Genomic DNA, 26,781 nt, shown 5'->3' with positions numbered 1-26,781 from the left:
AATGCATATGAATGAAAAAGCAGTTCAGCCCCGTAAAGACATAAAACCACCCAAAACATTTTTTTCTTTATAATAATTAATAAATAAATCTGGCAATAAGGTGGAGGTGCTGAGTTTGACATCATTTCACATCATTGTGGAGGAATTTTGTCTCGCTTTTCTTTGTAGAATTGCTTTAATTCATCCACAGTGGAGGGTTTTTGAACATGGACGGCCTGTTTAAGATGCTTTGGGATGATTTTAATCAGACTCGAGTCCAGACTTTGACTCGGTCACTCCAAAACCTTCATTTTGGTTTTTTTGGTCTTGCTGATGTGTTTCAAATCATTGTCTGATGCATAAACCAAGTGTGCTTGAGCTTCAGGGCATGAACTGATGGCCAGACATTCTCCTTCAGGATTCATATTTCAAATACACTGACTGTTTCTACAGACAAAAGCACGGATGTGCCACTGAAGTCAATATTAAATCAATAATAAGTTTACCAGAAGCCCACACACACACGGACCAGTACCCACTCTTTGACTCCACCACCCACTGGAACACAAACTCGGGGTAATCAGGACCCTGCAACACTGGGCAGAAAGTGTTTCCTCTAAGGCAGAAGGGAAACAAAAGGAACACACACATGTAAAGAAAGCCCTTAAAACATGTGGTTATCCCACCTGGGCTTTAATCAAAATCAGCCAAGATGCACAGGAATGAAGGTCAGACACAAACTAGGACAAGTGGAACAACATTGTCATCCCTTATGTGGCAGGCCTGTCAGAGGAACTCATTTTCTCCAAGCTTGACATCCCAGTATACTTCAACCCTCGTTACACTCTAAGGTAAAAACGAGTCCATCCCAAAACTCCCAAACACAAGATCAGCAAGTGTCTGCTGTCCAGTGCAGTGAAGAGTGCTCGGACCTCTACATTGAAGAAATCAAACAGCCTCTTCACAAACGAATGGCACAACATAGAAGAGCCACCTCGACAGAACAAGACTCAGCTGTGCATCTGCATCTAAAGGTCAAAGGGCACTCTTTGAGGATGCCAACATTCACATTTTGGACTGTGAAGACAGATGGTTTGAAAGAGGAGTAAAAGAAGCATCTATGTCCACTGTGAACAACCATCACTGAACAGAGGAGGTGGATTACATCACCAACTTTCCCCTGTTTACAGTCCAATCCTGAGCTCCCCCAGACGCCTCAACCCCCATCCACACCCTTGTTCAGGTGACTTGAATAGGTCACTTGATAGAATGGGGCGAGGTCCCAAAAATTGATTGTGGTGACCCACGCCTCCTTTCTCACCTTGGCACATGCGTTATGCATATTGAACAATAGTGGTTCACAACCACCTCCAGGGGACTACGCCCACTGGGGTTTAAATACCCGGGTCTCTCCACCTTCTAGTTTTAGAACTGAAGAAGCCTTTCGGATGAGAGGTGAAACGTCTTCAAGAAACTTATAGAAGTCCAGTCGCCCTTTTTTAAAGCTCCAGGATGACTGAGAAGCCCCACAGACACGTGTGCTAATTTTAAAAAATTAAATCATCATTTAAAAACTGCATTTTGTTTTTACTTGGGTTGTCTTATTAATATACCCAATATATCTGATATTTACACTTGTTTGGTAATCTGAAACATGTAACTGTGACAAATATGCAAAAAAAAAAAATCAATCATCAATTAACTGAGAAAATTAAGGAACTATAGATACACTATATTATTATTCATTTTCATGAATAATAATTTTAAAATATAAATGACGTGTCTATCTCAGGATTCAGTGGGATAAAGGAGGAGGAATTTTCCAACAGAGAGACGTCACATTCAAAGTAAAGCTGCAAGTTTAATAAAAAACAGATTACAGAGCAGCGAGTGACTCACGGGTTGCTGAACAGACTGAATGAAAGCTGAGAACACAGTTATCATTATTTGTTTTTGTGACTCAGGGACTGACAGGACCTTTTGTCTATTAATAAGACTGAGGAAACGTCAGTGCTGCACAGTGTTAACGTGTTATTGCTGTCGAGGGCGGGAAACCAAACAAATTCAGTCAGTCCACACTTGACCCCACCTAAAAAAAAAAATAAATAAATAAATAAATAACACATCTTTAACTTTCCTATACTGAATACACAAAGCAGCTGCACAGCAATTCATAGGAGGACTTTGCTGCCCTCTGCTGGAGCAAGAAAGGAACAATAACAATAAAGGATTTTTGTCCAGAATGAACCCAAGAGTAACGAAATCATCTTCAGATCCAACAGTTTGATTTCTGTGGCTTTGATTGTTATCTGTGCCTAATCTCTACACGACATCTGTTTCTTTGCAAATCCTGGATCTGAAGATAGAGGATGTCATATATCATACAACTTGGTTGTGAGAATGTGGGCTTTATAACTGACATTGAAAGGGATTTCCACATTTTTTTGTATAGATTTTTACCATTTTATTCTTGTATTTAGCCTCTTCTTGCTAATGCAGAGTTGTTTATCATTAACTTTCTGCTCTACAGCAGCAGCTCATAACCACAGTGATTCCGTAGACAAGTCTAATATGTGGTAAGGGATTGCACTGGAGCTCTTGCAGATGCATAAACCAACCAGATTTCTGCAAGCACCAGCAATTTCCTCTCCATTTTCCCACAGTCACGCACCGGCCCTGAGCTTTTTCCTTCTGACTGCAAAGGAATTAATATCAAATGCCACAGCAGTGCTACATAATTCATACAGAAAGCCTTTATTATTCTGGGGTAATGTATTTTCTTCCTTGCTCTCAAGACTGCTCATGAGATTATGTGGAAAATGTTAAACGGGCAAACAGACAAGATTATCAGAAACTGACCTTGAGCTTTCCTGCATCAGAAATGTTGTTCATTTTAAGAGTTCTGTCAAAAGCATTATTAATAATATTTTAAAGCTGTTTTCATTCAAGTTCTTTCTGCATTGTGTTTCACTACCACAAGATGGCAAACTCAGCGCCCCTCCAAATCCACCATTACTACCATTACTTAGCACAACACATCAGCCAAATTATCATCCCAAAGCAATCTTTATCCTTCATTATCTGAACATCGCCTTAACGATAAGGCTGCCGAGTCCCTCGCACTGTCTCACCTTCTGTTTCCCTTAATGATTTAAATCAACTAGACTACGCATTTATGATGGTTAAAAAAATCCTCTCAAAGGATGAATAAACGCAGGCGCCAGGCTGGAGTAATGTGTGCGCACTGTACATCCTCCATCTCTCTGCCCTACGCCTTCAAACGGCAGCCAGAACATCTTTAAAGGCTTTAATGAAATCTGGATCAAGCTGCAGGGCAGTGCTGAGGAACCGGCTGCAGGAGAGACAGAGTGCTAAAAGTAAAACGCATGTTTCCTAAAATTAGAGCTCTGCCTTTCCTTAAAAAGTGGCATTTATTCTTTGTGGTAACAATTTACAATCACACTTGATATGGTACTTTTACAGCATGGTTAGCCAAACACTAAGATAGCAACTAAGTTACTTTTTTTCTTTATTATTATTTATTCATAGTTTCTTGACTGGCCTGCAATACACTGGTGACCTGTCCAGGGTGTACCCTGCCTTTCATTGGATAAGTGGGGATGGATGGATGGATGGATGGATGGATGGATGGATGGATGGATGGATGGACGGATGGACGGATGGACGGACGGATGGACGGACAGATGGACGGATGGATGTCTTAACTGTGTAAATAATTTTTTTCCAGTTTCTTTGAAGTCTTAGGAGTTACTATATTTGTTTTTTTATGAACACATACATCCTATAGACACACCTTCCTAACCCAAGTGGAGTGCTAAGTTAACTGAGTTAACTGTCTCTGCATTTAAGTTAGCACTTTTAGTGCTCACCAGTATATTATATTTAGGAGCTATTAGCTGAAAACCTGGCATGCCTCTGCATGGTGTGCAGTGTGTCTTTAAAAAAAAAAAGAAGTGGCAGGTTTAAAACTGTTCAGATGGACAGAATCTGAAAGTCATGTTCTTAAGCAATGGGAGAAAAAAAATCCAGCAAAGACCTGACACAGAGCTGACCTGAGAGATGCATCTGGCCCTTCAGTTGATCCACCTACTGTTCACTGAAGCATCATCAGAAATGGTCTCAGTGGAAGGGCTTCTGTCAAGAAGCCATTCTTAAGGAAGGGAAACAGGGAGAAAAGGATGAGGTATTCCAAATTACACAAGAACTGGATGGAAAATTAGTGGGAAATGGTCTTATGGAGTAATGACTCCAAATTTTTCAAATTTTAGTTCAAATCATCACCGGTATGTATGGAGGTCAGGAGAGAGGTACAAATGTGAGTGTCTACAGCCATCTGTAAAACACAGTGGAGGCTCTGTCATGGTTTGGGACTGCATTTCAGCCAGTGATGTTGGAGATCTTGTCAAAACTGATGGAATTATGAACATAGAAAAGTCCCGACAGATTTTGATCCACCATGCAATACCGTCTGACTGACAACGATCTCAAACTCACTGCCAATGCAGTAAAAGCATGCCTGGCTAGAAAAACACAAAATGCAACACTATCAGTCATGGATTGGCCTCCCCAGAGCCCATACCTCAACATTATTGAAGCAGTGTGGGATCATCTTGACAGAGAACCGCTTAAAAGGCAGCTAACATCCAAAGAAGAGCTTTGAACGTCCTTCAAGAAGCCTGGAGAACTATTCCTGAAGACTAATACCGACTCTAAAGCTCATTAGAACTGAGCAAACTCTGGTTTTGCCTTTTCATTTGTTTGTAGATGCTTGAATAAATCACTGAGCCTATTTCCCATTTTCCTAGAAACTATTTTTTTTTTTTTAAATGAGGGGTGGCTCAAGACTTTTGCACAGAACTGTACATTTGTAATCAATGCTGTTAAGAGCAGTAGAGCAAACTAAAAACAATGAGCTGAAAGACTCTCAGTATGAGTCGTAATTCTCTTCATACATTCATTGTATCATTAAGAAGGTTACAAGCAGGACAATGTCCGCCTTATCGAGCGCCATAAAAATACAGTCACTGTCATTTTTATGATGTCCTTAATAGCTTGCCATTATCTATCAGTGAAGCATCATATCCCTTACTTAAGTTGGCAAAAACATACTGACAGAGGCAGGGATGTCAGTGGAGATGCCCGACTGAATCACAACTGCCATAATAGTGTCTTAAAAGCAGCCAAATCACTATTATGAGCTGCCCTCGCTTCTCTGCTTATGATTGCTCACAAAAAAGTGTTCTGTACAGCTGGTCTGTGAATGGGTTGACACTCCAACACTGTAATACCCATTTCACACTCATATGTCAATAGAAAATGATCATTAACATGACAAATTACAACTCTGTGGCTGCAGATTAGACGGCTGCAGGCACAGTCAGTCTCTCACGGTGTAAAAACGTTTTTATAGAAGGTAAAATGTTCCTCGAAGCCCTCCATTATTTGTTTTGCGATTGCACTGAAATGAATGTCAGGCCATTATAAAATCTGACAAGTGTTTAACAGGCAACATAAGCTTTGACAGGTAATGATAAAAGTCTAACATTGACAAAAAAGGATAAAAAGGAAAACATTAAATACTGCTGAGATGACACCTAACCCATTAATCTTCATCTTATCTGTAGCTGAGGGTTACTTTATTTCACCAAGTCTGAATAAAAAGATGACAAAAGCAAGGATTAATGTGATTCATGTGACAAAAGTGCCTAAAAAAGTGATTTATGCTCACAAGAAGCTCACATAAACATGTCAGCCATTTTATTAGGGATACCAATTCAAATGCTTGTTAAGGCAAATATCTAATCAGCCAATCACAGGACAGCAAATCAGTTCATTTAGGCACGTAGAATTGGGCGAGATGCCCGGCTGAAGTTTAAACCAAGCATCAGAATGGGGAAGAAAGGTGATTTAAGTGACTTTGAATGTGGCATCGTTGTTGGTAAGGGACAGGCTGGTCTGAGTAATTCAGAAACTGCAAAATCTGCTGGGATTTTCCAACACAACCATCTCTTTACAGAGAATGGGCTGAAAATGAGAAAATATCCAGTAAGCAGCCGTTCTCTGGGTGAAAATGCTTTGTTGATGCCAGAGGTGAATGGACAGACTGCTCCCATAAAGCAGACTGCTCCTGTGAAGGAGTAACACAAATAAGCAATTTGTCACGAACCGGGCCGCAGGGCCATTAAAAAAAAAAAAGAGAAAAAAAAAGGGAGATGCACACACAAATGCCAATTAACAGACTATCTATTTTAAATTAAAGGAACAAAGGCAGAACTTAAATTAGCCAGTACAGTCAGTAGTGTCAGTGAGTGAAGAAATAGGATATGCGATGCTGTCAAGTGCAAGAAACCAAACCAAAATCTAAGGAAGTGTCTCAGGGAGGAAAGCTACCCATCAAATGAGCTGTGAGCACTTACACAGAGCACTGGCACACACTGGGCCCAGGTGTTGCCAGTGTCACTGAGTGGAAATGAGCCACAGCCCTCCAGTGCTTGCAGGAGACCTGCTACACAAAGGCAGGGCAGAGTGGGTCATCACAACTTGTTACAACCAAGAAGAGCATCACTGAATGAACAACACCCTGAACCTTGAAGCAGGGGACCACAGCAATTGCCACTACTGCCGGCTAAGTACAGGACCCTGAGGCTACAGTTCACATGGGCTCACCAAAACGGGACAATAGAAGATTGGAAAAATGTTGCCTGGTCTGATGAGTCTCAATTTTGGCTGCGATATTCAGATAGTGGGTGAGAATTTGGCATAAACAACATGAATGTATGGATCCATTCTGCCTTGAATCAACAGTTCAGGGTGGTAGCGGTGGTGTAATGGTGTGAGGGATATCACTTTATGACCACAGCAGTGCCTTCACTTCCTGATGTTGCTGAAGGAGGACTGTCTGGATGAGAAACTACTGGTGGCCTTCTAACACTCCACCACAGAGAGGATGCCGGTGTACTGTGTAACAGTGTGCTATGCTCGATGCCCTGCAGCAGATACAAAGGCTATCCAGACGATAACAAACACAGCACAAAAGATCATTGGCTGAATTCTGGTTGTGTGTTGCTTTTTACAATCTCTTGGGAAAGAGACACTAACTCGAGAGCCTTAAAAATCACTAAAAGACAGTTCTGACCCTGGACACTTGCTGTTTGACCTGTTGCCCTCTGGCAGACACTACAGACCCATCAAAACAAGGACAAACAGATTAAAGAGCACTTTTTATCCAAGTGCAATTACAGCCTTGACAACTGTAATGCACCATGGCACTTTCTATTTAATTCTTGACTCCTTCTTATTCATAATTGTTTATCATCTTCTGCTGTAAGGGCTTTGATTACTGTGTGAATGAATTTGCTGTTTTATTGTGTGAATGGCTTGTTTTTTTTTATTTTTATTTTGAGGCACCTGCAGAAGTAGCACCTCAATTTCACTGTATTTTACAATGCAATGAAAATAAAAGGACTTCTGATTTTTTGATGGCTACTTCCAGCAGGATAATGCACCATGTCAGATCTCAGTCCAGTAGAGCACCTTTGGGGATGTGGTGGAACAGGAGCCAACAAATCTGCAGCAACTGTGCGATGCTGTCATGTCAATGTCACCCGAAATCTCTGAGAAAAGTTTCCAACACTTTGCTGAATCTGTGCCATGAAGAATTAAGGCAGTTGTGGATGCAAAAGGGGGTCCAACCCAGTACTAGCAAGGTGTACCTAATAAAGAGACAAGTGGCTGTAAACAACAAAAGCAACCAGATTTATAAACAGTTGAAGACTAATACAAAGATTACATTTCTTGAAGGTTAATTTTCTGCTTCTATGATGATACTTCTAAAAGGTTTGTAGCAGTGTCTCTGCTTTTTTATGATAATGCCCCCAACTGACCACAACAGTGCGCTGGTTAAACTCTTCTAACATGTCCAGTCATGGACACATGACCTCCAAGGGTGGGCTTTGGCATGAAACACTGGTACTAGCTCAATGATCATTAACCAGCTAGGTAGCTGGTGGGCATGGAAAAATATCTGAGTCAGTCAACATGCTTAAGTGAAGGTCCTGACCTACCACAAAGGGCATTGCAAAGAACGTTATACTGGATTAACGAAGATGAAATGGGGGAAAACATTATTAGTTTATGCTTTTGTGAGGGATCATTTTTGTAGGAATCAGTGAAACTTGCTGCTTAAACTTTAGTGTTAAGTTTTGTTTATGTTTAAGGGCTTCACGGGTAAATACAGGCAAATTAAAATCCTTTCCCTCAGCTGCCCCTCTCTCTCTCTCTCCCCCCACCAAACTCACACTACATTTACGTCACAGTCACCTGGTCCCCCTCCCCATTTCTTGTTACTGAAACAGGTTGGTCCAGACACACACCCCTCCGGGGGACTGGCTCAGTACACTGTGTGACCCACTTATTTGACAGCAGTTCTTTTAAAATTTTCAGAGGAGTGAGGTGCTCCCCTTTCCAGCTAAAAGGAGCAATCATAACAGAGTTTTCCACTGGCCCTGTTTTTCAGTGTGCAGGTACCATTTCTTTTTTTTTATTTGCAATCATTAAAGCAAGAAAATGAGTCTTACAGAGCCTCAAAAGGCTAATTCATCACAATCAGCACGAAAAGATCTGAAGAATGCCTTTGTTGGTATCTTTAAGATTTTTTTTTTTGAAAGTTTAACTTTAAGTATTTGATTTATGCTTTGTGTTTACTTTGCACAACTTCAGTAAAGCACAACTTGAAATAAATAAAGAGACACTTTGGGGAGGAAAAAAAAAGAAATCAATCTAAAATCACTTCAAAATGTTTGCAGAAATTAAAACCTGCATAATATACATAGGTAGGGCAACAAAGCTAAGATAAGGAAACATAAATGCTCCAGAAAATCCTCAAAGGTCAGCCAGTTAATACATAAACTAGATATTTCTAGTCAGTCCCCTCTGGAAGGATGCTGCACTCCATCATGACCACAGACTGTATATTAAAGATGAAATAGCATGTGATGAGTGCAGGGTGGATGAGAGTGCAAAACTCTGAGCATGTGCTCACAGCCAGTCAAAAGGTGGGCCTGCCCCAAAGCAAACCCTGCTTTATCCTTTTTTCTTTTTGACTCTAATTGAGACCATAATGTACAAAATAAACATGTCCGTTTGAATAAGTGATGGAGACCATAAACTCATCAGGAAAATGTTTACTGAGATCATTTATAACTGCGCCACAACCAAAATTATTGCAACTGTGTGCAGTGAACTTGCAATCTTGCTGCCTTTGAAATGGTTGCTTCAAACACAAGGAGCACACCTGCAGCCACTTCTAGTCAGTTGCTGTCCTCAAAGCAACTTGGGTGCATCAAGATGGCAATAAAATGGCAATGAGATGGAATCTCTCTGCACCAGTTTGCAACAGAATGGGATCAAGTGAAAATACGACGATAAAATGTGATACGTCACAGATGTGTTGATGTCTACGTACACAGAAATTCACATTAGCTACTTACATTCAGAGTGCAGACAGAACCACACACATGTTAAATGCAAATTCAGAAATCATCATTAAATCATTATTTGTGGATGCACAAATAATGATGTAGGCACTTGGCAACCTTTCTTCTCTATAGCAATATAACCAGAATACAACCAGCTGGCAACCAGTTGAGTTGGGCACCGACAAGTTGCGCTCATCCAGCAGACTGACTCAGATTGATTGCGACGTGCTGGCAATCTGTCAGAGGGTGACTGCAGTCAATCTGAGTGGACAATGATTGTTTGGAGACAGGTTGCTTCCAACCAAGCAACTTGCGCAATTGCCTTGTGATCAACAGTGGTCGCCCAGAGGCTGAGGGACCTGCACACCCAACCTCTGGGTGACCAGTGTGTTGCAGACAGAAAAAAATGTAATGCAGTCACCAAGCAACCAGCTATTTTTATATATCAAGCCAAATTTTTTATACGGGTAAACTTGGCAATACAACAAAAAGTGATTCAGGAAAATGAAGCAGATATTTCAGGCAGTGGAATTTGATACACTGTAGACGCATATTTTTTTTCAGTTTGATTACAGGAAGTGACCTTTCCTGCATGTCATGCTCACTGTGCTTCCTGTTCATAATACACTGACACAATCCAATAAATGCAAAATGAAGCAAAGGAAAAATACTCTATGCTTTGCTTGATAAGCCTGAACCTTAGGGCCAAATGAGCCAATGTAAATTGATTTTCTTTATACCCGTCCAACCAAGCCCTGTCAACAACCAACTATACAGCAATCTGTCAAAAAGACGCTGCAGTTAGAAATCATACAGACTCTTTGTGCAGTTCTTTTGCATCCTCAATACCATGTAAACCAAGACCAAGCCAAGTTAGCAGAGGCCAGAGAGACAGACAGAATGCTGACATGATAATTGACAGCATGACATGTTTCTCACCTCAGCACCATGGGACAGAATCCTTTTCCTGAGGGCCGGGGAGGGCGCGGCTGACTGTAAAGGAGTCAGACCCCCGTTCTTCAACTGCTCCCCTGAGGGCGACTTTGGTACAGTCCACACAGGAGCACCATCTGAAAAACGACAACACGGCGTCAGAGCCAGCTGCAGGCTTCGAGTCAACGAGGTTAAGGAAGAGGTAGTTTATGTTTACAGATTTTGTTGTTGTTGCTGTTGAAAGAATCAAAAAAGGATGAGGGACATAACCTATATCAGACTCTCCTATTTATATCTGACACTCAATATGAAGGTGTGTGCGTGACTGATGGAGCCGAGACACCAGGAAATTGTGTGTGTGTGCCTGCATGAATCTGCTTGAATTTAATATTTGTTCAGTGTTATATCACGCCTTGCATTGATTCATATGATCAAACATATGGAAGTGACTAGAATGGAGATTAAATTTGATTCCCGGCTGAAAAAGATCAAATGTTCAAGTAGGAAAAAAAAAAAAAATCAATCAAATGATTTCATGCCATTTACTGCAGTGGTTGCGCATTTAACAATAAATCATGCTCCAGAAATACTCAACCTTTACTGGGCATTTACTGTCAGAGGTAATCATCCACCTTTTTTTTTGAAGGCATAGTTGTTAAATGTCAGCATTAAAAGGGCCAACATTTAAGAACCGACACCTTTTTAAGGATTTTCTAACACATTTCAAAAAGAAATTCTAATTAAAAATTCACACCTGTGCTTACAGGGTACACAAATGAGCACAACATGGATGCTTAAGAGGGATCAAAAGAGTCCTGCGTTCCTGTATAATCAGTATTTTCACGCATCTCCTTTAAATGTTACATCAGCGCTTGCTCCAATTTAATTTTCTCACATTCGCCTTTCCAAAGCAAAATCAGTTCATGCAGTGGTTCCCACGCAGGAGGGCATGAAAAGACTGCCAGGTAAACCGAAAGCAGAAGCTGAATATTCACAAAATGTCACAACGGATTTGTCTACAGAGGTTGGGGGGGGGGCAACAATAGGTGATGTGTTCCGGACTAGTTGATGACATGGAGAATTTACAATCATTTTACAGCCATTTGCTTCAGTTTGAGTACTCTGCACGTCTATGGTGCTCTGCAACATCTGCAAAGCATACCTGTTGTTTAGCTCAAACCAGGAGAGTATACCTCTTAGTTGGGTCGGATCGAGGTCGAATCGCATTCTCACCATAAACGAACCGCTCTGGAGTTCATTTGGAACCGCACTTCCTTCAAAGAGTTTTGGTGCTGCTGTTTTGGCCAACACCAAAATATAATTACAGTATTCACATCTGCACAAACAAACGGCACCAAAGGGGAAAACTAACCGGAGTTTGATTTAAACAGACTTAACAGCGCAGGTGTTAAGCCTTCACAACCACAATGAGTCACTGTTTGCACTTGAAAGCTGCATTTCCTAAGAGGAGACAAAGGTTACATCACAACAAGGCTCCTCGTGGACATCTGCTGAAACATCCAAACTGCATCCTCAGACTTTAAATTCAGCCACCACTTATGAAGGGCTTCTAACATGATGTGCAACCAATCCAGCGCTTGATGAAGGGCTATTAAGTGTCTCCTGTTAAGTGTCTTCATCAGTCAGTCACTTTATATCATTTGCAACTGTCACTTAAATAAAAAAAAAGATCAAATTTTAAGCTGCGAGACTCCATTCTTAAAAGCTGCTAATACACAGCACAGACGTAGATCCCATTTCAAAGTACTGTTAATGGAGCAACACCAGAGATCCTTCTCATCTCCAGTCTTTACACTAAAATTGGGTTAAATGTCTAATGCACAAAGAGGCTGCTCTTTGATATCCATTAGTGAGAAACTAACTGTGCTGACACAGGTTGGCATTCTGCTGGGCCCAAAGGGTCTGTGTCTGGAAAATGCACTGAAATAGCCCTCAGGCCAGCTTCTGTTTTGGTCAACTGACAGTCTGACTGGCAGCAACCTCCTCCAGTGATACTGAACTCCTGGAAACTGGAGACACAAGTGCAGTCAGCTCTGCCTGAAGGCAAGAGATTTGTTATCGAAATACGGTGTGAAACACAATGTGTGCGTTCTTTGAAAGGTTATTCAAGATGTTTGAAAATGGTTTTCCTCAGAGTTCAATTCAAAGTTGTAAGAGCAATAATGGCGTAATAATTGACAGTGATGCAAATAATTGATGTTTTTGCCATTTCACAAGTACTGTGATGCTTTTTTTTTGGGATGTCACAATGAAGCACCAGAAGCAGAGGCACTCGGTGAGCCGGGGCATGTCGGGGCCATTGGAGCGAGGCATGCAGGTGTGTTATCAAACGGCTACTGGAGATCAAACAGTGGAGAGACAAACATTCATGCAGAAGATATTTTCCAATGGCTTTATCTTCCATTTCTGGGCCGTGACATCAATTCAGACTTTGCGATGATGTTGTCACATTAAAATTTTCCACTACGAGTTCCTCCTTTTATCATCTCTTAATAAGACTTTCATCTCTCACTTTCATTTACATGGACTGATGTATTTCTCTGCTAAAATTCTTTGTTAAGCTTGAAGGGGACTGGTTTGCAAAGTAAATTTCCTTTATGGATTTTCAGTTCCTTAAAGGAAAATGTTGCTTGTGTGCTGGGGAAGGAGAAGGAGGGTGGGTGGGGCTTCAAGCTCTTTATGACAGTGACTGAGCGGAGGGAAGGAGGGGATCCAGAAAGAGTGAGAGCGGGCAGCAAAGATCCTCCGTGATATCAGCTGATAATATGCTGTCTTGTGTGTGACTGGCAGGTTTTTGTTGGGTTTGTGACTCTCTTACTAGAGCTCACTCAAAAACAAGATGCTTTGGTTTTGTAAAACCTACAGGAGCCCGGAGGGACCAACGTGCCAGCCAAACTCAGTCCAACCTCATGCTCAGCTCTCTAGAAGAGTTATCTTGCCCATGCAGTGCCAATGCTTTCTTCTGTGGGCATAACAATACCATTCAACCAGCCAGCCACTCCCTTTATCAGCTGCTTAGGATGTCACCCATGCTGGTGTCACCCATGCTGGTGAGCCACGCTATGCTAACAATCGAGGATCCTAAAAAAAAAAACAAAAACAAAAAAGAACTCCTCACTGAGGTGCTGTGGGTACATGCCGGAAGCAGGGAGCAGCTGGACCCCCGCGGGACTTATCAGCCAGGAAGCGGAAGGAAAGAGGTCTGTACTTGCGGCCCGGTGGTCCCACTCCACACCACCCCCTGTCTGATGAACAGGTACAGGGCAGGGTGACTGCTGGTGCAAAAAAAAGACCAACAAACTGTGAGGACTGGCAGATTCAGGATGGGATCCTCCAACCCAAACCCAAACGACACCTCCCAAAGTTGCAGATACAAGTGGAAAAACAACCTTTAAGGCTTAAACACTCCATTGAATACCCACAGGGCATAAATGATGCAGTTTTTCTCTCTGGGAGGACAGCAGTTCAGTTTCACAGCAGTGACAACAGATTACAAAGGGGACAGAGAAGGTACTTGAAAACATCCATCCATTTTTCAAACCTTAACCAGCTTCAGACTGCAGCGGCGCCAGAATACATAACAAAACCCAGCCATTGTTATCCTTGTTCTGGATGTTCAGCTCCCTGCTCTATCTGTAAAGGTGTGCTCAGAGAGAACCGAGATGAAGAAGCAGTGAAAATGCAGACAGAAATCAGAGGAAAGACGAGAGCAGGAGAGCTTCTGTTGATTGTCAGTCAACAGAAAAGTAGAGTTGGGGAATTAGAAAAAAAGTTGTCAGATCAGTCAAATGCTGAAGTACCAGAGACAGATTTTTCTAACCATCTCATCACTAGCATCTGTATATCAGGGCCAAAAATATTCAGCTCTTCAGTATCTGTTCAGTTTCTGGATTTTTTTTTTCTAAATAGTAAAAATTAATATAATCTGAGCTTGGCTACCTGACACCCATCTTGCTCAGACCCGTGCTAAAGCAGTTATAGCCTCTATTACTTCCCCCTCTAGCAGATTTTTTTTTTGTTTTCAAAAAAGACCAACACTCCTTCAGTGTGAAAGTTTCTGTAGCTTTGAGCTTTGAGAGATCATTTTACATGTAGATGTAACCATTGTATTTACCACGTTTATAGTGATTTTGATGGAGCCATAAAATCAGATCCAAGTCTCCGCCACCGCCCCTGCGGTTCACTAAGAACTGCACAAAAGGTCTGGTGGTCAAAGTAAACTGGCTTTCTTTCTGAACACACCTTTGATTTGAGACTAGCTGCCTCTCAAAGTCTGATTTAATTCCTCACCCCTACAGAACAGCAATAAAATCTACAGCATAAACTCATTTATTATACTTCCAACAATGCTTCTTTTGCCAATAAATGGCTGAATACAGTGCCTCCAACAAAGCTTTGGAACTGTAACAAGGCAATATTGCAGCACAGATATACATTTAATGGTTTATTAGCCATCAGCTACCATTACTAGGAAGGAACCATTGAATTGTCAGCGGCACAGAAGGAAAGTATGCTGCAAAATATGAGGAAATATCCAATTTTGTGTTTTAACTTAAACTATATTGCCAAAAGTATTCACTCATCTGCCTTGTCACTTGAGTGACATCCCGTTCTTAATCCAGAGTTTAATATGATGTTAGCCCCCCCTTTGTGGCTATAACAGCTTCATCTCTTCTGAGAAGCCTTTCCACAAGGTTGAGGAGTTGTTTATGGGAATTTTTGACCATTCTTCCAGAAGCACATTTGTGAGGTCAGACACTGATGTTGGACAAGAAGGCTTGGCTCGCTGTCTTCTGCGCTAATTCATCCCAAAGGTCTTCTTTCAGGTTGAGGTCAGGACTCTGTGCAGGCCAGTCATGTTCTTCCACACCAAACTTGCTCATTCATGTCTTTATGGACCTTGTTTTGTGCACTGGTGTGCGGTCATGCTGGAACAGGAAGGGGCCATCCCCAAACTGTTGAGAGCATGTCTAAAATGTGAAGCATTAAGAGTTCCTTTCATTGGAACTAAGGGGCTGAGCCCAACTCCTGACAAACAACCCCACACCGTAATCCCCCCCTCCACCAAACTTCACATTGCCAGGAGAACAGTACTTGTCAGACAAGTACTGTTCTCCTGGCAACCACCAAACCCAGACTCGTCCATCACATTGCCAGACTGAGAAGTGTGATTCGTCTGCTCTAGAGTCCAGTGGTGGCAGGCTTTACTTTACACCACTGCACCCGATGCTTTGCATTGCCCTTGTTGACGTAAGACAGCTGTTTGGCCATGGAAACCCATTCCATGAAGCTCTCTACACACTTGAGCTAATCTGAAGGCCATGTGAAGTTTGGAGGTCTGTAGTGAGCGATTCTGCAGAAAGTTGGCGACCTCTGCGCACCATGCACCTCAGCGTCCGCTGACCCAGCTCTGTGATTTTACATGGCCTACCACTTTGTGGCTGAATTGCTGTCATTCCCAATCTCTTCCACTTTGTTATAATACCACTAACAGCTGAATGTGGAATATTTAGTAGCGAGGAAAACTGGACTGGACTTGTTGCGCAGGTGGCATCCTGTCACAGTACCACACTGAAATTCACGGAGCTCCTGAGAGCAACAAATTCTTTCACAAACATTTACAGAAGCAGTCTGCATGCCGTGGAAGAGATTGGAACGCCTGAATTCAATTCTTTGGATGGGTGAGTGAATACTTTTGGCAATATAGTGTATAAAAAGGTGTGATCCATTCTGCTGTAACTGCTGTGAATACAAACAAAATACATCTGCCATTTTCTTTTAGAGCTGCCTTTCAAGCCTACAGGCAATGATTGTTTGGTACTCAATAGCTTTTCAGAGGAGTATTACATCAGCTCCACTCCTCTCCTTTCCTGGAGAAATCCTTTAACATGCTGTTGTTCTATAGAAACCCAGAGAACATAAATAGATTATAAATATTCCTCTTTGCTTGGGAAAATAGGATTAGGCTCCTACATTTTTTGGACTTCACTTTCCTTCAACCTTAGAAATACTCCTTTATCCTTTTCATTGGTGTTATATGCTCATATAACCACCCTCAGGCTGTAAAGGTTTTTAAATTGAAACAACTTTATTGGATCAATTGTAATCTGGCACAAAGAGGGTTAAACATGGCAGAGGTCTGACATTTTAGGCACCAGTGTGGATTCCTTTGGCAAAGACTTGATCCTTTGAGGAGATGCATAGTATAAGGGTTAACTCATTCACACATAGACCCTGATTTTTTTTTTTCCTCACATGCATGTAGGAAGACAATCTGAAATGTTTGAACCGACTCTGTAAGCAATACTTTCTATTAAAATCATTTTCATACGCACTTCACATTCATGCTTGTACTTGGCACGACCATCTTGAGGAACCGTTGGCATTTCAATGCAACTGACAACAATGAAAAGACATAAAAATGAATGGAAGCAATACAGAACAACACTAATGAGGAAAAGACAAGAAGAAACAAACAATTTAGCACACAAAGGCAACATTCAACAGCAACTGCTGCAAACATTTAAGTTCATGGCACCCATCAGGCAGGGACAAGAGCCGCAGTCTAGCTGCCCCAGTTGGGCTTTGCTGCTGGAGCTGGGCTCGGGAGATGGAGGCTGAAAAGACAAGGGTGATGTAGGGCATGAAGGGGTTGGGGGCTCCAGTAGCAGCACTGGAACGGGGCCCGTGGCGAACTCACCAGAGGGGGCTCCATGGGAGGCGTGGTTGCGCTGGGAGACCTGGGACTGAGGTGGCACCTGGCTGTGGCTCTGAGTCTGTTGGAGGATGTTCAGACACTCTCCCAAGCAGCTGAGTGTGGCGGCCGACGTAGCTTTGAGCAGGAGCAGGTCCTGATCCAGACAGGAGAGCGGCCCTTTGGTGGGCAGGGAGTCGATGGACTGGACCAGGTTCTTCTGCTGGCCCTCTGCTTGGGACATCACCTGTGGAAGCACAGTTACACATGACATTAAAATACTGAATCAACTGTTGCAGTAGTATTATTTCCAGCGAGTGAACAGATTTAGATGCATATAAGCATATATGATGCATATAAGATGCGGTTCTGAATTCAGCTTGCAAACACATCCTGTTCACTGGGTGGGTGAGAAAACACTGTTTTTGCTGCTAATCAATACACCATTAAATGTAAAAATCTAAACTATCCCTTTAAATACGACTGCAGTAGACAGAAACATCCCACACATCATTCGTTTTTGAGCTGCTTAAAGAAAACATGCTGGTGATATTTAGCATTTTTATTTCCTTTCTTAAAACCGACACTTTACTCTGCCATTCATTAATGACTCAGTCACTATACAGTAAAAGCAGGACGGCAACCTCCATTCTAAAAAAAATGAGAACTTGCCTGGTGACTGCACTAAATTATTAATTTATTTTTTTATTTATTGTCAAAGATTGACTGTAAGCAGTGGCGGTGACCAACTGGTTGCCCAGAATGTGAGCGTGCAACGTCCTCAACTTCTGGGCATCCACTTTTGAACACCAGGCGATTGCCTGCTGGGAGGCAACCTGTCTCAGGAGAGTCGTGGTCCGACTCTCAGACAGACTGACAAAGGTTTGTAAATAACTGCCATCAAATGTATAAATCCAGACAAACTGCCAACACGTTGGATTCAGTCTGAGCCAATGAGCGCAACTTGTCTGCAACTTGCCATAGGGGACTTGACTCAACTGGTTGCATCCTGGTTATTATCTTATATAAAAGCAAGTTTGTGAGCACATTTTGCAGTTAAATCAGCAGTTCTCCAACAGCTACGCTTTTGTGGAGGAATTTCTGTTTCAGATCTCTGAGGTTCTGCCTGGACTCTGAATATAAACCACAGTGAATTTCTGTGCATGCAGACGGCAACAGATTTGCAATTTAGCACATTTAATCACCATATTATCACAAACAGATTGCCATCCTGATCCCATTCGGTCACCGCCTGACAGCAGACTGACTCCTTCTCCACTGTTTTATCACCATCTTGACGCACCAAAGTTGCTTTGAAGACACCGACTGCGAGCGGTTGCAGACCTGCTTCCCGTTTTTGAAGCAACCATTTCAAAAGCAAAAAAACTGCAATTTCTCTGTGATTGTAGCATAACTAACTCGGGCATTGTAGGTCATTTTGACTCAGTCAGGAACACTCAGCAGCACAGTCTGTACCAACAATAAATGCTTAACTGACTGCTTTTTGAGTAAAGTTTATTTAAGAACAAAACCTGCTTTAGGAAATTATTTGTCCATTTTAAAAGATGAAACTATTGATGCATGCCCTTTATTTATGTCTTTAGTGGTCACAGGCTGGGTAGGTAAGTCAGAAAGTATACAATGAGGACTCAACACTAACTCTTAGTGGAATTTGCTGACTATTAGAAAAACAGAATAAGTATCCTCATCCTAGAGCGGATATTTTCAATGCTGACTCATGAATTGCAAAGCGAATTAGTACCAGCTGTGCTGTTTCACTGCGAAAAGAGAAAATCTTTAAAAGCAAGACCAGTTTGTTTGCACATTAAAACACTGAGCTGGGTACTAGCATTAGGGACATCCTAATCTGAACGCAGAGTTTTATTTACATTATGGCTCACGGTATCTTTAAATGTTACCAGATCATGTTGGATTCACTGAGGACAGGGTCTGGAGCCTGTTTGCACAAATAAAAACCAAAAATGTTAAGTATATGCAAAAAAGATAAATGAATGTGATTCATCAATCATCATCATCTTATGCAACAACTTCACTGCCGTGTTGGTGGTGATGCCGCATTAATTCTAGTGCTCTAACCTCAGTCTTGACTGCTGGAAACGAGCGATCCACACAACCATCTGCTCCAAGGAGGAGAGTGCCAAAGAAGAAACTGCGAAAACTCGTCAAAGCAGAAAAGTTCTCCTCCGTTCTGCCACAGACACACCGAGCATTTCTTACCCTGAAATTATCTCTGTATGAGTCACCTATCAGAGTCTAAATGGATCACAAAAGGAAGCCGGTTCTTGCTTCCAAGGTAATAAGCTTCTCTCAGGGCTAATGAATCTGGCTTGTTTATCACGCCGGAAATGTTGTATTCATTAATATTGAATGGCTTCACAAACACTCGCCCTCTGCACACACGTCTACAGCACATCTGTCTCCATGCATCAGTACACAGAGCTATTCTGGAGTCACTGAAAAGCTGTTGCAGTGGGGATCTATGTGGCAAAGACGTTCGTGTGAAGGAATTTCTTTAGAAAAAAAAAAAAAGCGCACAGTGCTTTTCCAATTATTCATCTCTGCTGAAGTCCTCGGGTAGAAGGATGTCATTTTTTGAATGCTTGTTATAAATAGATTCTCAGTGTATGGTATCAGTGCATGCTGATATCAACTATGTTTCACTGTCTGCCAATCACAACTTGCTGTTTTATTCTTTCAAACAGGCTTTTTTCCCCAAAAATTTTCCAGCTGAAACCCTTCACACTGTTTCTGAGACAATTTTCCTACACTTATAGGGCATTATAGTTATTTATTGCTTTTCTATTTAATCGTGTGACAATTCTTTATGGTTAATGGTGGTTCATGGTTAATGATCCTGTAATTTTCAAGAGTATTAAGTGCAATCAAAAGGTGCAGCAACTTTATGCTATAAAAAGTAAAAATTCACTGCTGCCAGTTTTAAAGCATTCTGTGGAAGGCCTTTTCTCTGTACTTGCACGGGTCAAAACAGCGACCCCTAAAATTACAGAGTCATTCAAGCTCATTCCATCAAATTAAAAGTCAAAGATCTGCTTCTTCTTAAGTAATGCAAAATATCAAGTCCCAACTGTTCAGGTATTTTAAGGGATGATGGCAGGAGTGTTTTTAGACATTTTTTGAGGGGTCATTTTAAAATTCCATTATCCAGAAATCTTTTTTTTCTTTTTTTAGGGTAAATATTTGGTACTGTGGCCCTATGAATAATGATTTTCAGGAGTGTGGCTCAAGTCTTTAAACATTAAAATAGTTCAAATCAGGTAAATGGTTTCAGGGTTATTGAAGCTGGAATATGGAGGGGAAAAGAAAAAAAAAACATTTTCATCCATTTTCTTCTTATTTCGGCTGCTCCCTTTAGGGGTCGCCACCGCGGATCACCTGCCCTAACATCCTCTTCTGTCACACCAATCTTCACTACATCCATGAATCTCCTCTGTGGTCTTCCTCTTTTCCTCCATATTAAATAACCTTTATCCAATATATCCTCTATTACTCCAAAATCATGCTGGAAAACAAAAAACAAAAAAAAAAAAAAAAAAAAAAAAACACCACTCCTACCTTCATCCCTTTAAATACGTTTTTCAGAAACCGAATGGCAGCAGAGACCTGAAATCTGAGATCCAAATCTGGTAAGCAGGGCAGGTGGTGATTGAAGTTTGCACTGATGTGGTCAAAAAAATGTTGTGTTATCAATGTGGTGCGAGCAGGTGCACAGCAGCCCGCTCTACATTTCAGGATGCTTCCATTACACACCTTAAGATATGGGTCATAATATCAGGCTGTAAGACCCCTGTTTATGTTTAAAAAATAAACAAACACCAAGCACACTCGTGACAATCATCACAACGATGATCTTCAACATGGAAATCGGGCTAGTTTGACACAGACGTTGATGCACAAGTTTGAAGACATCACAGATGACCACGGGAGCAGCAGTGCTGGAGAGGGTCCAGAGGGTGCGGATTATCATCGTTATAATTTTATTCCTTTGTGGAAAATGCCTTGCCCGACTAAATGAATACGCAAAACATGCTTTTATCTGCAAATCAGTACACACAACTGTAAGACCAGGAGTTCTGAATGACGGCTGCAAATGAAAAAAAATTTACTGCAGAAAAAAAAAATGAGTGATTTCTTCCATTACGGGAAGTGGTCACAAAAAGGACCACTGCAATGAAAAAGCATCAGTGGTCTGTGTAATAGCATAACTCTTTCTAAATGTATTTTTTTTTTTTTTGCTGCTCATCAGCTAACATGTAACATGGAAGCTGATAATCTGTGATCAGCTGGATGACATAACGGCCCGGCAGAGCAAAGCCGTGCAGTTTTGTTCGTCTCTCGTTTGCATCTGATCTGATTCTAAACTAACGGCAGTGATTTCACCGTAAAACAAAACAAAACAAAACAAAACGTAAAACAAGTATTTTGTTTGGTTACTGCTTTATCAGCACAAATAGTCAATATGATACTGAAGATGAGAGTCAGTACATACGCAACATGCCAGAAAAGTGGACACTTTAGGAGCGTAATTGTGTCTGTGCTGCACTAATAATGCCAGAAATCTGAACCTGCCTGAGGGTCTACATTCACTAAAGGGGCCTTTAGGAGGCGGCGATGAAGTTGGAGAGCAAATGTGTTGCTATGCAACCTAAAGCAACTCAGGAAAAGCATACCATGCTCAAAAATAACACAGCTCACTGGGTTTTATGGTGCTCGGGAAAATGGAGCCACTTTTCTTCATGTGGGAACAAAATGACATGTTCACACACAAAAGGAAAATTAGTTCAATTTAGATAAAGTAATATTTTAAAGGGGAAAAAAAAAATTGGTCAGTGAGGGTGAAATAATGTTGGAATGTATCAGAATATCTGGTATGGAGTAATAACAGAACACCAAAACATGGAAAAATAAAATAAAACAAAAAAAGAGGAGAAAACAACTTTCCCTTTCCACTGGTATTAGGGGTCACCTTCAAGTATAATTCAAATAAATACACATACATAAAGACACACACAAAAAAAATGCTACAACTACTACTTCTACTACTAATAATAAAGGACTTATTTCTCTTATGAATCACATTAAGTGTATCCATGTAACAACCACTGCTTTCTGTATGTAAACAGTAACATAGGTAAAATTTCCTTGTTTTGGTTTGTAAGCATGTAAAAAATGAGAATAAAAATCAAAGAGCTTTTGATAATGGCAGCTTCCTCCACCACACACACACACACACACACACACACACACACACACACACACACACACACACACAGTGCACTCTCAGGAGCCAACGGGACCAGAGATGCTTCCAGAAATAGCATAACCCCAGTGATCCAGCTCTGCTACGGCAGTGTAAGTGCCCAGTGGTGCTGCTGCACCAGAAGTCGAGGCGTTTGATGAATTCACGTCAGCCAGCTGTGACAAGCTGGCCGTGGAGAGACGGTTATGTGGTCTGACTGCCACCGTCACGCATTCAGTGAAGGGACAGATGGATGGAAGGTGACAACATGACAATGGCCTAAACATTCGACACAAAACCTCATCCATATATCGTTCCCTTTCACAGATGTCAGGACTGGAATTTCTGCATGATGAAGAAATTACTGAACTGTACTGAGACAATAACCAGAAATGGACGGTTCCCATAGAATGACATTTTAAAATACACATTTACAGCAGATTATTTGTATAGAAACAGGTTGTGTTACAAGTATCTTTCATTTAGATTCCAAATACTAAACCATGCATAAGGAATGGCAGCTTATTATGGCATATAGAGCATGTTGTATGTGTTAATGTGTGACTACAAAGCATATGAATATAGATAATCTCAATATTCAGAGATATAAAAAAATGTAGCAAGTTTGTATGACACCATTTTATTATTTAATACAGTGATTTGTATAATATCAGAGTCACTGTAATAACCAGGTTCTGAGTGTCCACATAAACATTCACACTGTAATAAAAACTGGTGAACATAATAAAATGGAATTAGTTGAAAACCAAACAGAAATGTCACACAACTCTGTCAATTTACAGCAGCCAACTCACACAACATGTTTGAACCGATAGATGACCTGAAAGTTCGCAGATGACCTCATCTCTGCCGTCCATCACATACAACAAACACTCACATTCAGTCACCATATACGGGTGAGAGGAATGAAGCTTTCAGGTAAAGCTAGCAAGCTTGGTTAGCAAAGCGCATCCATACACTAAAAGGGTGAATCTCTCAGACACTGCCACCTTATCGTGGTGGTTTGTGTGTGTCCTAGTGATCCTAGGAGCTATGCTGCCCGGGGGGGGTAACGTGCCCTTTGGTAGGGTCTGCCGAGGCAAACTGGTTCCAGGTGAAGGGCCAGACCAAGTGCGATTCACGAGACCCTTATGGAAGAAAAAACCAATGAGGAAAAAGAAGCAACTGAATGGTGTTTATGAATATTATCAGCTACAGCAACCAGAAACACAATCTCCCAGATGCTGCTGTTTGATCATAAATCCACAATGTAATCAGCATGCAGCAGTTTTCTGGCCTCTACAGTGTGCAGTTGTGTATAAATCACAGCACAAGCACACTCCTGTATCGTCGGCTCCGGCGTATCAGCCCGTCACGAATAAAGGACGGAAAACAACAATGACAAGAGGAAGGAGGGAAGGCGGGAGGAGGCTGAGGGAGGAGAGGTGAAATAGCAGACATGAAGAGAGATGGAGAGGAGCTAAATGATGAGAGATATGAATCAGGTCACAGAAAGAAGCAACCCAATTCTTCCGGAACAAAAGAATGTGAAGCCTAACAGAGGATGAATCATGCATCACAGAGGGCCTTGTTTCCTCTGTCTGTGGAGGAGACGCGGGCACCAGAGGAATGTTTGTTTTGCTTAATGATCACACCATCTGCTTCTTATTTACTCAAACTGTCCCTGGTTCATTCTGAGGAGAGACACTCTGCTCCTGAGAGGTGAGAAATTATCCTCCACTCATGCTGATCACTAGCTTCTTCTCTTTCTGTCAGAGAGTGAATCATTTAGGCGAGATATTCTTAGCGAGGCAAGACAGACGCACAGCGTGGCGCATCTTGAATGGGGAATTTAACAACTTGAAGTCAGCCAGGTCTTCAATGAGAGGAAAGGCTTGAAAGAGAGCTCCGCATGAAACATTGATGCTCCTCCAAAGAGTGTCGTCACACTCACATGCAGGGAAACTGTTGAGCTAAAAGGCAGGTTTTAATACGCTGTTTAGTGTTTCAGTTTAAGGAAAAGGTGACACAGCGGCACAAGGTTAACCAATCGTCCTGTTAGGTTTCAAATACATGACACGTTAACAGGAAAAAGAAGCTTTTACTTTATATTGTGGTTCCTGTTTGGTGGGCATCATATAAAGCTGCTCTGTCCCAGCTCAAAGCAGACAGTAAATAAAGCGTCGTTGTTATTCCGGTCCAAAGCTCAGATATCCACAGGTGAAAGATTGTATTGTTATACCTGTAATCTTCAGCTGAGCAACAAGGTCAACCACTGTGTTCAATAATGAAAACGAAAAAAAGAAACAAGACTGAACAAGACTCATGACTAAAACAATGTTTTTACAGTTAAAAAATACAAAAAGGTTTTGCAGATGCACTGATGAGAATTTCCATCCATCCATTCGCTTCTGCTCATCCTGTTCAGGGTCGCGGGGGGGGGGGCTGGAGCCTATCCCAGCTATCATAGGGCGAGAGGCAGGGTACACCCTGAACAGGTCGCCAGCCCGTCGCAGGGCTAACACAGAGAGAGACAAACAACCTTTCACACTCACATTCACACCTATGGACAATTTAGTGTAGCCAATCAACCTAACCCCAGTAAGTGCATGTCTTCGGAAGGTGGGAGGAAACCGGAGTACCAGGAGGAAACCCACGCAAGCACGGGGAGAACATGCAAACTCCACACAGAGAGAGGGAGAGGCCTGGGCCAAGGTGGAATCGAACCCACACCTTCCAGATGTTATGCTAACTGTGAGGCAGCAGTGCTAACCACTGCGCCACCACTGACTTTCACCGACTCCGATTCTCTTTCTAAGAGCTATAACTGACAGCATAGTTCTTCAAAGCAAAATTTGTTTTATAATAAGAGAAAATAATTCAACTTTACATTTTCCCCCCAAACTGCAGTAAGTTACAGGCTCTTCTCTCACCAAAACAAATTGGAAAGAGCTAAAAATAACCTCTCACCTTTACCCAACATGTTTATAACTTCAACAGATAACAGGACACTGACCATTTCTCTTTTTCACTCGTCTCTTTCATTTTCCTGCAGCTGCTCTGATCGCTCATACCGAGGCTGCTCGCTTGTGGCTGGTTCTGAGCTCTGAATGGCTTTAGCCACATTGCCTTTGTTAGTGTCTTTAAAATATCCATGTTCAGCTGGCTGAGGGTGATTTAAGTGCCTGATTAGGTTTTTTCGTTATGACTGTTTTCGTGGCCGTCCCCCTGCAGTTCACTCTGGCGAACTTTGCATCTTCACTCGCACTGAGTGAAGATGAAGCCGACCGGCTGTTCGCATCCAGCGGCAAATTTGCATTTGGTCAAGGTTGATGATTCAAATCAGTATCTAACCTTTTAGTTAGTGTGAGTCTATGGACTACATACACTATAGTAAGCATTACATCTTTTAGAATTTTAGCAAGCAGTTGCCTATTTACAGATGAAAAACACAAGAAGCAGCATCTGTATGCACTGGAGGTCAAAGAATGTCTTTTGCATGCAAGTTATTGACCTATTTCCAATGGGCGGGCCATTATAAAGTGAGCATAGATGATTGACAGGTTGTCTCCATCATTTTACAGCTGTCCACACACTGAGCTTCATTTGACTGGACAAACACTTTGTGACTACAGCAGCCCAGCAAATGTGTTTCTGAAAAGATGTGAGGTGAGAAATAATGGTGACCTGTGCAGGGTGTACCCCACCTCTCACCCTGTGACAGCTGGGCTCCAGTGGGCTAAGTGGATCAGAAAATGAATGGATAGAAATCATCTGTCTGTCCTTTTGCAGGATGAAAAATCCCATTCATGGTATTTTTACAAATTTCCTGAGGCATTGTTCAGTGTCAGATGGCTGACTTTATTTAGTCACTTAGACAAGCTTTATGTGAATGAGGAGTGCTAACCAAATGCACTGCATGGCTGATTACACAGATAATGAATGGACAGCGTGGAATTGACAGATCCAGTGTGACTTTTAGTGGGAACTGCAGTCAGGTAATACTCAGTGGGTTTATCTCTATATACACATGTTCACATACTGAAGAGTTACTTGTGCCATAATTAGGGAATGAATAAAGCAATTTAAAGCAAAATTAAAACATTCAAGAATATTTGAGGTAATAATGACAGTCATGGGTGTCATACTTCTTATCAAAATTTATGTTTGCACAGCTGAAGGACAAAAACATGTCAGAAAGGATCTTATAGGGATTAACCAACAGTTTCCATCATGGCCGGCATGACCTCATCCCTGTCAGCTTCTATTTCTCTGCTCAGTACCAACAGTTTACACGGGCAGAAGTATTTTACATTTAGAAAGCCTCTTGTCTCTCCTTGTCCATGTTTCCTCCCTTTTCCTAACTGTCATCATCTCTC

At 41.6% G+C, this 26,781-nt stretch overlaps 1 protein-coding gene across 1 annotated transcript in view; it reads right to left on the bottom strand.

Moving 5' to 3' along the window:
* The window catches only part of osbpl10a (oxysterol binding protein-like 10a), a 96,055-nt gene that overhangs the window by 18,891 nt on the left and 50,383 nt on the right, over positions 1 to 26,781 (bottom strand). The window contains exons 6-7 of the mRNA XM_030741803.1: positions 17,131 to 17,371; positions 10,416 to 10,546 (exon numbers count right to left, since the gene is read on the bottom strand). Of these exons, the coding sequence (XP_030597663.1) occupies positions 10,416 to 10,546; positions 17,131 to 17,371 (372 nt within the window). The remainder of the gene's footprint in view (positions 1 to 10,415; positions 10,547 to 17,130; positions 17,372 to 26,781) is intronic.

Source organism: Archocentrus centrarchus, chromosome 11 (assembly GCF_007364275.1).
Source record: "Archocentrus centrarchus isolate MPI-CPG fArcCen1 chromosome 11, fArcCen1, whole genome shotgun sequence".
NCBI classification, from domain to species: Eukaryota; Metazoa; Chordata; class Actinopteri; order Cichliformes; family Cichlidae; genus Archocentrus; species Archocentrus centrarchus.
The sequence above is the reverse complement of the archived record's forward strand: the minus strand, read 5'-3'. Positions and strand labels throughout refer to the sequence as shown.